The sequence below is a fragment of the Mastigoproctus giganteus genome, chromosome 11 (genome assembly GCF_048544385.1).
Source record: "Mastigoproctus giganteus isolate SK-2022 chromosome 11, ASM4854438v1, whole genome shotgun sequence".
Lineage (NCBI taxonomy): Eukaryota > Metazoa > Arthropoda > Arachnida > Uropygi > Thelyphonidae > Mastigoproctus > Mastigoproctus giganteus.
The window spans coordinates 1,990,322-2,002,467 of record NC_143585.1 but is presented as its reverse complement, the minus strand read 5'-3'; the positions used below and the strand labels follow the sequence as shown (position 1 = coordinate 2,002,467).

The window sequence follows — 12,146 nt, the reverse complement described above, 5'->3', positions numbered from 1 at the left end:
TAATCCCAGAGTAACGTATCAACTCTGTGGTACCACACTGACAGTGGTAGAGAATGAAATGGACCTGGGGGTAATTTTGCAGGCAGATATGAAGTTTTCTGAGCAGTGCAGGTGGTCTGCAAGGGTAGCTCATGGTGTCTTGTCAATGATATACAGGAATTTTTCAAGCAGGGATGAGGAGGTGACTATCCCCTTGTATAAGGCAATGGTCAGGCCACACCTTGAGTACTGTATACAGGTCTGGAAGCCTCATTTTAAGAAGGATGTAGAGCTGTTCGAACGAGTACAAGAAGGGCAACAAGGTTAGTGAACAGAACAAAGGGTTGCTCTTACGAAGAAAGGCTTAAGTTTTGCAAATTACAGTGTCTGGAGACTAGGCTCCTGTGAGGTGATCTGATTGAGGTGTGTAAAGCTCTGGATGGTTTGAGCATGCTCAATGCTTGTGGGATTCTTCCTCTTGCTTAGAATAATCACCTGAGAGGGCATAGATTCAAACTGAGGAAAGACAGTTGTAGGATAGATGTGCGGAAGTTTGCCTTTAGCCAGGTGGTTGATTGCTGGAACAAACTTCCATCTGTTGTTGCAGAAGTTGATAGCTTAAATAGTTTCAAGGCAGAACTTGACAAACATTTGGAGCGAGTGAAATAAGGGTTTTTTTTTTTTTTTTTTGGCTGATGCTATATAAGCTTGCTTTCTTGCATCATGTGCCCTTGCTAATGCTAATGACCTTCTAGAAAAGTATCATCAATTATGCTGCAACATCACTGAAAATTCAGTTTTTCGACTCTCATCTGGACTTCTTCCTTGATAACTGTAGTGCAGTGAGTGACGAGCACGGTAAGGGATTTCTCCAAGTCATTTCAGCAATGGAAAGAAGATATCAGGGTAGGTGGAATGTTTCTATGCTTGCTGACTACTGTTGGACAGTAACAAGAGATGCCCCAGAAGTGGAATACAAGCGACTAGAAGGCACTGTCATGAATAGTAATAGTAGCAGTAGTGGCATGTGAGGCAAGAAAGCATGCGTATCAGCTTATGCAGCATCAGCCAAAAAACAAAACAAAAAAAAAAAATACAAAACAATCCCCTCTAAATATTTGTCCAGTTCCTCCTTAAATTTATTTAACCTATCAACTTCCACAACGACAGATGGAAGTTTGTTCCAGCAATTAAACACCCACTGGCTAAAGGTAAATTTCCACACATCTATTCTACATCTGTTCTTCCTCAATTTCAATTTATGCCCCCATAGGTTTGTAATCTGAACAAGTGGAAGAATCCCATCAGAGCTCAGCATGCTCAACCCATTCAAGGCCTTATACACCTCAATCAGATCACCTCGCAGGTGCCTAGTCTCTAGCTGCTGCAATTTGCAGAACTTAAGCCTCTCCTGTTAAGAGGATCCCTTCATTCCCCTCACTAATCTTGTTGCCCTTCTCCGAACACACTCAAGAAAATCTACATCCTTCCTAAAATGAGGCCTTCACACCTGCATGCAGTACTCAAGGCGTGGCCTGACCATTGCCTTATACAGAGGGACAATCACCTCCTTTTCCCTGCTAACAAAATTCCTGTATATCATCGACAACACCCCATGATCTGCCCTGGCAGCCTGTCTACATTGCTCAGAAAACTTCATATCTGACTGCACAATTACTCCCAGATCTTTTTCATTTTCTACCTCCTTAAGTGTAGTACCACACAGTTGGTACGTTTCTCTAGGGTTACTTCTACCCGTATGCAGTACTTTACATTTGTCAAGGTTAAACTTCAGTTGCCACTTCTTAGCCCATCTGCCCAAATTTTCTAGATCCTGTTGCAGTAACACGCTGCCATTATTGTCATTAACGACCCTGCAAATCTTTGTATCATTTGCAAACTTCGATACTAAGCCTGATATACCTTCATCAATATCACTGATAAATATACAAAACAACAGTGGATCCAACACAGAACCTTGTGGGACTCCACTAATAACATTAGTCCACAAAAAGCAGCACCCATTGTTTACCACCCTCTGTCTTCTCCCACTCAACCATCCTTTTATCCATTGTAGCAACTTACCCTTAATACCATTCTGCTCCAATTTATACAGTAGTCTTCCATGCACAACAGTGTCAAAAGCTTTCCTGAAATCCAAGTATATGATATCAAAATTATTTTTTCATCCAGTTCCTTTGTAACCACATGATAATAACCAATCAAATTTGTCAGACAAGACTTTCCCTTAACAAACCCATGCTGTGACTGAATTATTGCTGCAGTCTTGTCTAGATGATCCTGCAATGCATCTTTAACCAGTGACTCCATTATTATTTTACCTGGAACAGAAGTTAAACTAACTGGTCTGTAATTACTCGTGTCACCCTTCGATCCCTTTTGTGAATTTGACACATTTGCACATCTCCAGTCCGTGGGGGCCTCCCCCGAGTCCAAGGATCATCTCATAATTAGGGCTAAGGGTTTGCTTACTTCCTTTGCTGCCTCCTTTAATATAACTGGATAGATCCCATCCACCCCAGATGCCTTTCTTATGTTTAACTTCAATGATTTCTCCTCTACTTTGTTCTCAGTTAACACAAAATCATTAAGCACCCTGTTATAATTTGATAACCTTGTGGCATTTTCAAACCTTTATAACTCCTTATGTGTGAATGTAGATGCAAAATACTCATTCAGTTTGTTTGCTATCTGAGCAGGATCATCAACAGTCGAACCATCGATATCAAGGCCTATTCAATATCTAATAGGCCACATTTTGAGAAAGTATTTTCGGTTCCATGCAGTTTTCTTGTGTTCTTGGGTTTTTATGTTTTAATTAATAACAACTGTGATTATGTTGTATCAAGGAAATGTAAATATGAAATTGTTTTAACATTACTTTTCACTCTGACTGCTACAGAAATTAGTATATTCTTAAACAATAGCGAAAGTACTCTATCTTAAAAACCAGAGCCATATTTGTTTTTCTCTACCCAAAATTAGTAAAGTTTGCCTATTTTAAGAAAGGAAACAAATTCAAAGAATTTTTTTTGAACAGTGAATTATTAATAGTGAATCTAAACTCACCTGGAGTAAAGGACACATGAAAACCAAATGACTAATCCTACAATACTTTGAGAATCAAAACTTGCTTCAGAAGAGCTGTGGAAAATCTTAGGCTTACACACATCATCTTGAAAAAAAAAATTATATATGTATATATATGTGTATATATATATATATAAATATAAAATATAGAAAATTAATAAATAACTTATGAAAAGTAAACTAAACAAGAACTAATTAATGCCATCTATACATATCTAGATAGAACATTACATCAGTCTTATTATATATTTTTTTGTATAGTTTAAGTACAATTAGTAAAATAGGTAAGATATATTACATATAGGATAAGCTCGTAGCTACTTAACCCTATAATAGCCATAACTGGTTCACGAGTTATCCATTTATCGCATAAATTACCTTTTCACCGGGTTAAACAGGCAGATGATATCAGAAACTGATAGCCGGGTTAATTGTAGGGGGACATACTGAAAGGGTTAGCCCTCGATAAAGTCCCTTTCAATGTGTCCTATTACCTATAATTGACTTGATATATATTATTATTATGTTTATTAATTGTTTTATTTTTACTTTTACTTTGACTAATGATCATCCTTTACTAGGTTTGACCTCGTGGACCAGTTATGGCTATTATTGGGTTAAGTAGCTACCAGCTTATCCTATATGTAATATATCTTACCTATTTTACTAATTGTACTTAAACTATACAAAAAAAAAAAATATATATATATATATATATATATATATATATATATATATAATATATATAATATATATTTTTAATATATATATATATATATATATATATATATATATTAAAAAAGGAAAAAGTAAAATCTGATGTATTTTTATAGAAATTATAATTTCTACATTGAAACCTTGATTATTCCAGCTAATGATGAGGAGTTGGAGACCAGATTAATCAAAAAACAAGTTATTTTCTGAATTCACAGGAAACTCAGTTAAAAAAACAATTTTCACAAATTAATTGTTTTTTTTAAAGAATTCAAATGTTTTCAATTCAGAAAATGCATGATTTGTTATATACTTTCTATATTTCTCTAAATAAAAGATACTATATATATTTTTTGATATATTGATATAGTATATATATACTTATCTACATTTATAATTTATTTTTTACATTTTTAAAAAAAATGTTCACTGTTTTACTGTTAATAATAAATATGAACTATACTTTTAAAAAAATTTTAAATTTTTTTCAAATTTCAACTAATTTTTATTTTTAATAAATGTTTGCTCTATTACATCAGAATTAAAAAAAAAAAAAAAGAAACAAGTATTGGTGAAAGTGCTTCTGGTTTTTAAAAATAAGTTATTTTTATATAAAAATACTAAATAACCATTTCAAATAAGAAATATCAAAGGCAACATCCTCTAGTCAAGCAGCACAAGTTATGGATGATTTTAATTTGCCTGTAATTGATTGGAGCAAATGGGAAGGATACTCTACATGGGAAACAAAATTTTTAAATCAACTAGATGATTGTGATTTGTATCAACATGTCAGGGAAAGTCATCATCAGCCATTTTCAATCCACTGCAGGATGAAGGCCTCTCCAGCAACTTTCCAGTTCCTTCTGTTTTGAGCACTGACCATCCATTTACTACCCACAAACTCATGAATTTCATCTATCCATCTCTGTTTTTGTCTTCCAGGTTTTCTTCTATCTCTTCTTGGGTACCATTCTGTTATTTTCTTAGTCCATCTGTCATCATGTCTTCGAGCTATGTGTCCTGCCCAAGACCATTTTAGTTCTTTAGTTTTGATAAGAATGTCCGTTACTTGAGTTTGCTGCCTAATCCATGTGTTTCTCTTCTTATCTAACAGTCTGATTCCCAATATAATTTGTTCCATTCTTCGCTGTGTAGTTCTCAGCTTCTCTTCCATTCTTTTGGTGAGTGCCCAAGTTTCACTTCCTAAGTCATAGTGGAGAGTATACATTGGTTCATTATTTTATGTTTCAGACAAACTGGGATATTGCTCTTCAGTATGTGACTATATTTCCTGAATGCTATCCATCCAAAATTTATTCTTCTCTTGACTTCAAGCCATTTATCATTATTACAGCTAATAACTTGTCCCAGATAAGTATATGACTCCACCTTTTCAATTACTGCTCCTTCAATCATTATTTCCCTTTCTGTGGCATACTTGTTCATCATTACTTTTGTTTTAGCCATATTCATCTTTAGTCCAAAATCCTTACTAACTGGGCATAACTGATTAAGATTTTCCTCTAATTCTTTGGGATCGTGGCTTATGACCACAATGTCATCTGCAAAACGTAAATGGTTTAGGTACTCTCCATTCACATTTACTCCTTTCTGCGACCAGTCTAATCTTCTGAAAGCTTGCTCAAGGGCATCAGTAAACAGCTTCAGAGATATTGTGTCTCCTTGTCGAACTCCTTTTTCGATTTTAAATTTCTTACTGTCTTTGTCTAGTCTAATAAAGGAGATAGCACTCTCATGTATTTTCTTCAAAATCATAATATGTGGGGTATCTATGCCTTGTCTTTCCAGTGCCCAAAACATTGCCTTATGCTGTATGGAGTCAAATACCTTTTCATAATCCACAAATGCCAAGCATAATGGTGTTTTATATTCATTTGCTTTCTCCATTAGCTGTGATTTTATGTGAAGGTGATCCACAGTTGAGAATCCTGTCCTAAAGCCAGCTTGCTCTTTCGGTTGATTCTCATCAAGTATTCTTTCTAATCTGTTAGTAATGATCCTTGTGAACAACTTGTAGATGAGGGATAACAAGCTAATTGGTCTATAATTTCCAATTTCTGATTTATCTCCTTTCTTATGCAGCAAAACTACGATTGCATTATTCCACTGCTTAGGCGCCACACCTTTTCTAATGCACTTTGTGAAGAGCCTTGCCAGTTTTTGTGTTATGTCTCTTCCTCCCAATTTTAACAACTCTACAGTAACTTCATCTTCCCCTGGGGCTTTCTGATTCTTCATTTTCTTCAATGTATGTTCTACCTCATCAGGAAGAATATCGGGTATGTCGTATGTGTTGCTACTTTGCAATCCATCTTACCCACTGCTGGCATCATTCCGTCGCTCCTTGTATAATTCTCTATAGTAGTCTTCTGCTATTTGAATTATGCATTCTCTGCTGTTTATAAGTACACCATTGCAATTCTTCAGTTTCATTTGTCTTTCTGTATTACTGCTCATGGCTGCTGATTTAAATCCTTTGTTTTCCCTTAATGCATGTTCTACTTTTCTTGTGTTAAATCTTCTTATGTCCTCTCCGAGGCTCTTTCTAATGGCTTTGCATAACTCAGTATACTAAGTTTTCTCCCTTTAAGTGTTTTTCTTGCTTTTCATTTGTCGTCTTCAGTTCATCATGACAAGTGTTTCTTGACTAATATTTTTCTTCTTTGGATTTCTTTTTCCCTATAGGTGTTTTGAGCTTTATCACTTTCAGAAAGTTTTAATATTCCTCGTTGATATCTTGGTCCTGAGCAGTCTGCAGAAGCTCAAACTTGTTTTTAAGTTCCAGTACATACTGCCTTTTCTCCTCCTCTGTTATCTCAAAGACCTTTGTATTATTTACTCGAGTCAGTTTTTTCCTTTCCTACATCTATATCAAGTGTAAATCTTACTATTCTGTGATCACTTCCAAGATTTACCTTATTCAGGACGATAACATCATTCACAATATATCATCTGTTATTGAAGGATGAAGTCGATTTCATTAGTTGTTAATCCATTTGGACTCTTCCATGTCCACTTTCTGTTCACCCTTTTCTTGAAAAAAGTGTTCATTACTGACAGTCCTTGAGATTCTGTAAATTCCACAAGTCTTTCACCTCTTTCATTTCTTTCACCAATTCCAAAATTTCCTATAGTTCCCCTTTCTGCGTTGTTTTGTCTTTTTCCAACCTTAGCATTGAAGTTCTCCATAATAATAGTGTAGTGGGTTTTCTGCTCATCTAGAAGACTCTCAATTTCGGTGTACATTTCTTCAACCTCATCATCATCATGGCTCAATGTTAAATCATTATAACCTTTAGCTTGTACCTCTTAGAAATCTTGAGTATTAGTCTTGACACCCTTGGTGATGTGCTTTTGAATTCCAAAATGTTGTTTTTAAAATATTTATGGACCAGAAACCCAACTCCACCTTCACCCCTTTCACTGTTTCTATTGGTGTACAGCAGATTTCCACTTGATAAACTTATGTGATTCATAACACTCTACACATTCGTTGCCACCTTTTTTTTTTTTTTTTATGTGAACCCCAAACACGAGAGGTATTAGAACCTATAGTACTTAGTACCGTGCTTGGGTTGGAGGTTGAGAAGACGAAAGAAGATATTTGTTGACATTGGACTTGAACTTCTGTAGATGGTAATTTTCAGGAAATACATATGAAGAAAGGTTATTTCAGAAAACGGCAGTTGAATGAATAAATGAGAAAGATGAAAAGTTGGTTCTGTGGGTTTGAAGTTGGACAGTAAATGGATGTTGACTGCACGTGTTCGGACTGTTTTGAAAGAGAGAGCGGGAATTATAAAAGCTAATTCAGAAGAACAGTGCCCATGGAAGTATCTGTAGAAGAGCATGCAGCAAAAACAGTACGTCTATGACAAAGCGAGAGGAGAGACTCTGTTAGAGATGAATCATTAATTAAATTAACTGCCCTCTTCTGAATGGAATCAAAAAGCCTGAGAGAGGTTTTGGGGGCACCACCCCAGATGTGAGAACAATATTCCATGGCAGGGCAGATTTGCGATTTATACAGAGTGAGCAGCTGTTTTTTTTTTTTTTTTTTTTTTTGATTTGGTAGTTATTGGCGCATCGGCTTCTGTGGCCATATTGCACCTCCCAAGGTTTTTGCAGTACTTTGATCCAAGCCCAAGGCGGGAATCGAACCCGCGACCTTTGGGTTGCCGGGCAGGTACTTTACCCACTCGGCTGAGCAGCTGTTTGGAAGAAAAATAACACCGAGAGCAAAAGAGAACCAAGTTTCTTAGATGCAGAGGAAGCAATATTTGTAATGTGCTTATGCCAAGAGAGATTAGAAGTCAGGGTAATCGCCAAAAGAGATATATCATTTTGCCTAGAAATCGGAGTGTCACTAAAGCATAGGAGCAGAAGAATTCTTTTTGCGAGATTTAAGATAAGACTGAGTTTTAGAAGGGTTGAAATCAACTAAGTTGTCTTTGCCCCACTGGAGAATTACCTGAAGATCGGCATTTAAGGAATTGGTAGCAGATTTTCGAGAAGTTGAAGCTGATTCAGCAGGTCAAGGTTTCTCAAAATGGAAAGTGGAATGCAATGTGCTATCATCGGCAAAACTATGGATAGGATTTCCAGTCAATGGAAGAAGGTCATTAATATACAAGAGGAAAAGAGTGGGGGAAAGAACTGAACCTTGGGGGACATCGGCATTAGTGGAGAAGTTAGAAGACAGAGAGCCATCTACCATCACCCTTAGTGAGCGATCAGAGAGAAAACTGGATAACCAATTACTAAAAACAGTTGGCAAACCATAAGATGGAAGCTTGTTTAGAAGACCTTTATACTAAACACGATCAAAAGCCTTTGAGATGTCAAGAGCAACTACTTGTGTTTCACCGAACCTTTGAATTAGTCCATAAATGGGTAACATAAGCCAGAATATCACCAGTGGATCGACACTGACGGAATCCATGCTGCGATCGTTGATCAGACGGAAGGTTTCTAGGTAGTTTAAGAGTTGGCGGTTAATTGATTTCTCCATTACTTTAGAAAGAGTAGAAGTAATTGCAATGGGACGATAATTAGTTGGGAGGGATTTGTCACGCTTTTTAGGAACTGGCTGGATATGAGCAAATTTCCAAGCAGACGGAAAAACATCTTTGGAATAAGAAAGTGAAAAAAGGCGGCAAAGAATAGGAGTAAGTTCAGGAGCACAGGTTTTGAGAACAAGTGGAGAAATACCATCAGGACCTGGAGCTTTCTTAGCATCAAGATTCATCAAAATCCTTCTGATATCCTTTTGACGGAAGACCACAGGAGGCATTGAATGGAGCATGTTGGGAATGGTGGGAGGTGTTTTACCAAGATCATTAATATGTGAGCTGGAAGAAAAATGGGATGCTAGCAGATCAGCTTTATCCTTGGTTGAAGTGACAACAGAACCATTTGGTTTGGACAGAGGTGGGAGCAGAGATGGGAAAAAGTTGCGGCCAATAGCTTTGGCAAGAGACCAGAATGCTCGGCTACCATTAGGGTAAGAAGCAAGTTTTCTACTCTTAGCCTGTTCAAACTCTAGTTTGGACTGATTAATAACTGCTTTACAATTGTTGCAAGCTTTGATGTAGGCAGAAAATGAAACTGAAGAATTAGAAACAAGCCAATTACGATATGCAACATTCTTCTCTTGAACAGCCTTAGCACATTTATTGGAAAACCAAGGTTTAGATAAAGGACGAGATTTTAAAGTGGAGTGTGGGATAAAGGATTCCATTCCTGCAAGAATAATTTCACTGACACGATCTGAGCAAACGTTGACATCAGAAGTTTTGAAACAGTAATCCGGCCAAGGAAAAGAAGAAAAGAAGTCTCGCAGATCATCCCATTTTGCATTCTTGTAATGCCAAACAACACGAGGTTGGGAATAGCCCTGAGATAAAGGTTCCATTGGAGAAGAGACAATCACCAAGTTGTGATCTGAAGTGCCTAAAGGACCTCTCACTTCGACCGTGTACTTAGAAGGGTTGTTTGTGAGGAAAAAGATCAAGCGTGTTGGCTGTATGGTTAGGATTGTCCGGTATTCTTGTAGTTAATGAACAATCTGTGCAAGGTCATTAGTAATTGCAAAAGTCTCAGTCTCATCTCGACCAGCTGGGTTGGTGTGACTAGAAAACGGAAGCCAGCTGGAGTTGTGAACATTAAAATCACCAAGGAAAATTACCTCACTGTTAGGAAAGTTGGACTGGAGAAAGTCAAGTTGCAAAGAGAGGAAGTCAAAGAGCTCCAAGTGATTAGTGGAGTTGGGAGAACGGTAGAGACAACAGACGAATTTGACACAATGAGGTAGAGAGATTTTAAGCCAGAGAAGATCAAAGAGAGGAGATTCCAAATTGCCAAGTCTCTGACAGGGAATATCAGAACGGACATATTCATAAGTACCACCTTTGAGGCGAAAGGAATCATACAGCGAGTAATTTGGGCATCTGAGATGAGCAGTAGTTGAACCAACCAATAACTGAGATTCTGTCAGAAAAAGTACATGGGATTTGGCAGACTGCAAGTGGAAATGGACATCATTGAGATTAGAATTGAGACCACGTATATTTGTGAAATGAATTAGGAAGTGCTTGTGCTTGGGAGGTTTAGATCTTTTTGCAGATAAGCTTGCTCTATTAGTTTGACAATTCATGGTGTAATCAATAGCGAGAAAAAGTGGGTGGGACATGCTGTATGAAGTAATGAAATTTTTGGATATGGCGTACACGTGGTAAGAATATACCGAGATCCTTGACATAACGTGGCCTCGACAATGCTCCCCGCACACACACTACTCGGACTCCCTCCAGTCACTATCTGGCAGAGTAGAGGTAGCAAGATTATACACTAGCTGATCTGGAAGCACCCTAGAGAGTTACCAATAGGTTCGGTCCGGTGTACTAATTAGCGGCCGGCCTGCGAACACCATTTTAGAACTGTACCCTCGAAATGTAAGGAATATTGGATCTCGCCACGACGTTCATCATTACCTCAAAAGTCATCAATCATACTGCATGATGGAAGAGATAGGGAAGGGTTGACCGGAACTTAGCTCTAGAGACTAAACATGGGTTCCACCACTTCAAGCCTCCAATAAGCAAAGTGGTGGTATTTCACCGGTTGATGAGAGTCATCTACCACCTAGTATTGCCTGGTAACATAGAGGGGTGGCATTCCTCCATGTGGTGTGGGTGCCACACCTCGACCCCTGCTTACGTTGGTTCACACCTGGGTGGTCACCCACCATGTACTTGTGCATGGAGGTTATACCCAGGATTACTAACAGTCCCACCATCGTGAAGGTGCAAGCAGAGGATTTGGCTGTCACAGACCGTCCGGACTTCTCCGAAATTGGGTCCACTTGACTTGAGTGTCACCCGAATATCAGTTCCATCAGCGTTTTAGACTCACAGGTAGCAAGTACAGCTTGTCTGGCATATCTGAGAGAATGTCTGTGACAACCTCAAGGACCTGAGTGATGTAACAGGGCTTACCATTAAGAAGGTGTGCATGAGTGGATTTTAGGGAGGCAGGCCAACCGGACCTCTCCTAAATCTTCTGTAATAGAGAGATATTGGATCCATCAGTGTTTTAGGCTGAGTGTCTGATAACACAAAGGATACCTGTTCCCAGGGAAAGTACTAGGGGAAAAAATATTCTAGATCTGATCATTATCCATGAACTAGATGATGTAATAGGCCTGACAATACAGGAACCAGTAGTAGGGAGTAATCATGGAGTTCTATGGTGGTCAAGGAGGTCAATGAAGATTGTTGTTGTTGTTTGTTATTTGGTTTTTAGGAGCATTAGCAACTAAGGCCATATTGCTCTGGGGATATGCGGTGGTCATTGCCTGACCTTTTCGCATCCTCCGTATTTGGTGGTCACGGGCTCGTACCCCGGTCTAATCAAGAAGTGTGTGCTACGCACTGCTGCGCCTGCCCACCTGGCTATGGAAGCGCCAGACAATGAAGAAAGAGAGAGAGAGAGAGAGAAAGGTAGCAGTGGTTAAAGGCAAAGGAATGGGTTAATAATTTCAGGAAAGGAATTTAGAAGAGAGACAGAGATAGCAGTAGTTAAAGGCAAGGAAAGAGTTATAATTTCAGGAAAGGAAATTCGATGGCTTAAGGTGCTACATGGCCTCTATTAAATGGGTAGATCTCTTAAAGATACAATTGAATTATGGTATAACTTCAGGATTAATCACAGAGGCCTTGAATGCATATATACCATTAAAAAAAATACTCTATGAGCAGGATTCCAAGTTGGATGAATAATGAAATTGCCAGATTACTTTGAGAAGAAAAAGATGGCAT

At 38.0% G+C, this 12,146-nt stretch overlaps 1 protein-coding gene across 1 annotated transcript in view; it reads right to left on the bottom strand.

Moving 5' to 3' along the window:
• The window catches only part of LOC150077643 (putative serine incorporator), a 190,232-nt gene that overhangs the window by 46,100 nt on the left and 131,986 nt on the right, over positions 1 to 12,146 (bottom strand). The window contains exon 9 of the mRNA XM_090384811.1: positions 3,070 to 3,175. Within this exon, the coding sequence (XP_090240937.1) occupies positions 3,070 to 3,175 (106 nt within the window). The remainder of the gene's footprint in view (positions 1 to 3,069; positions 3,176 to 12,146) is intronic.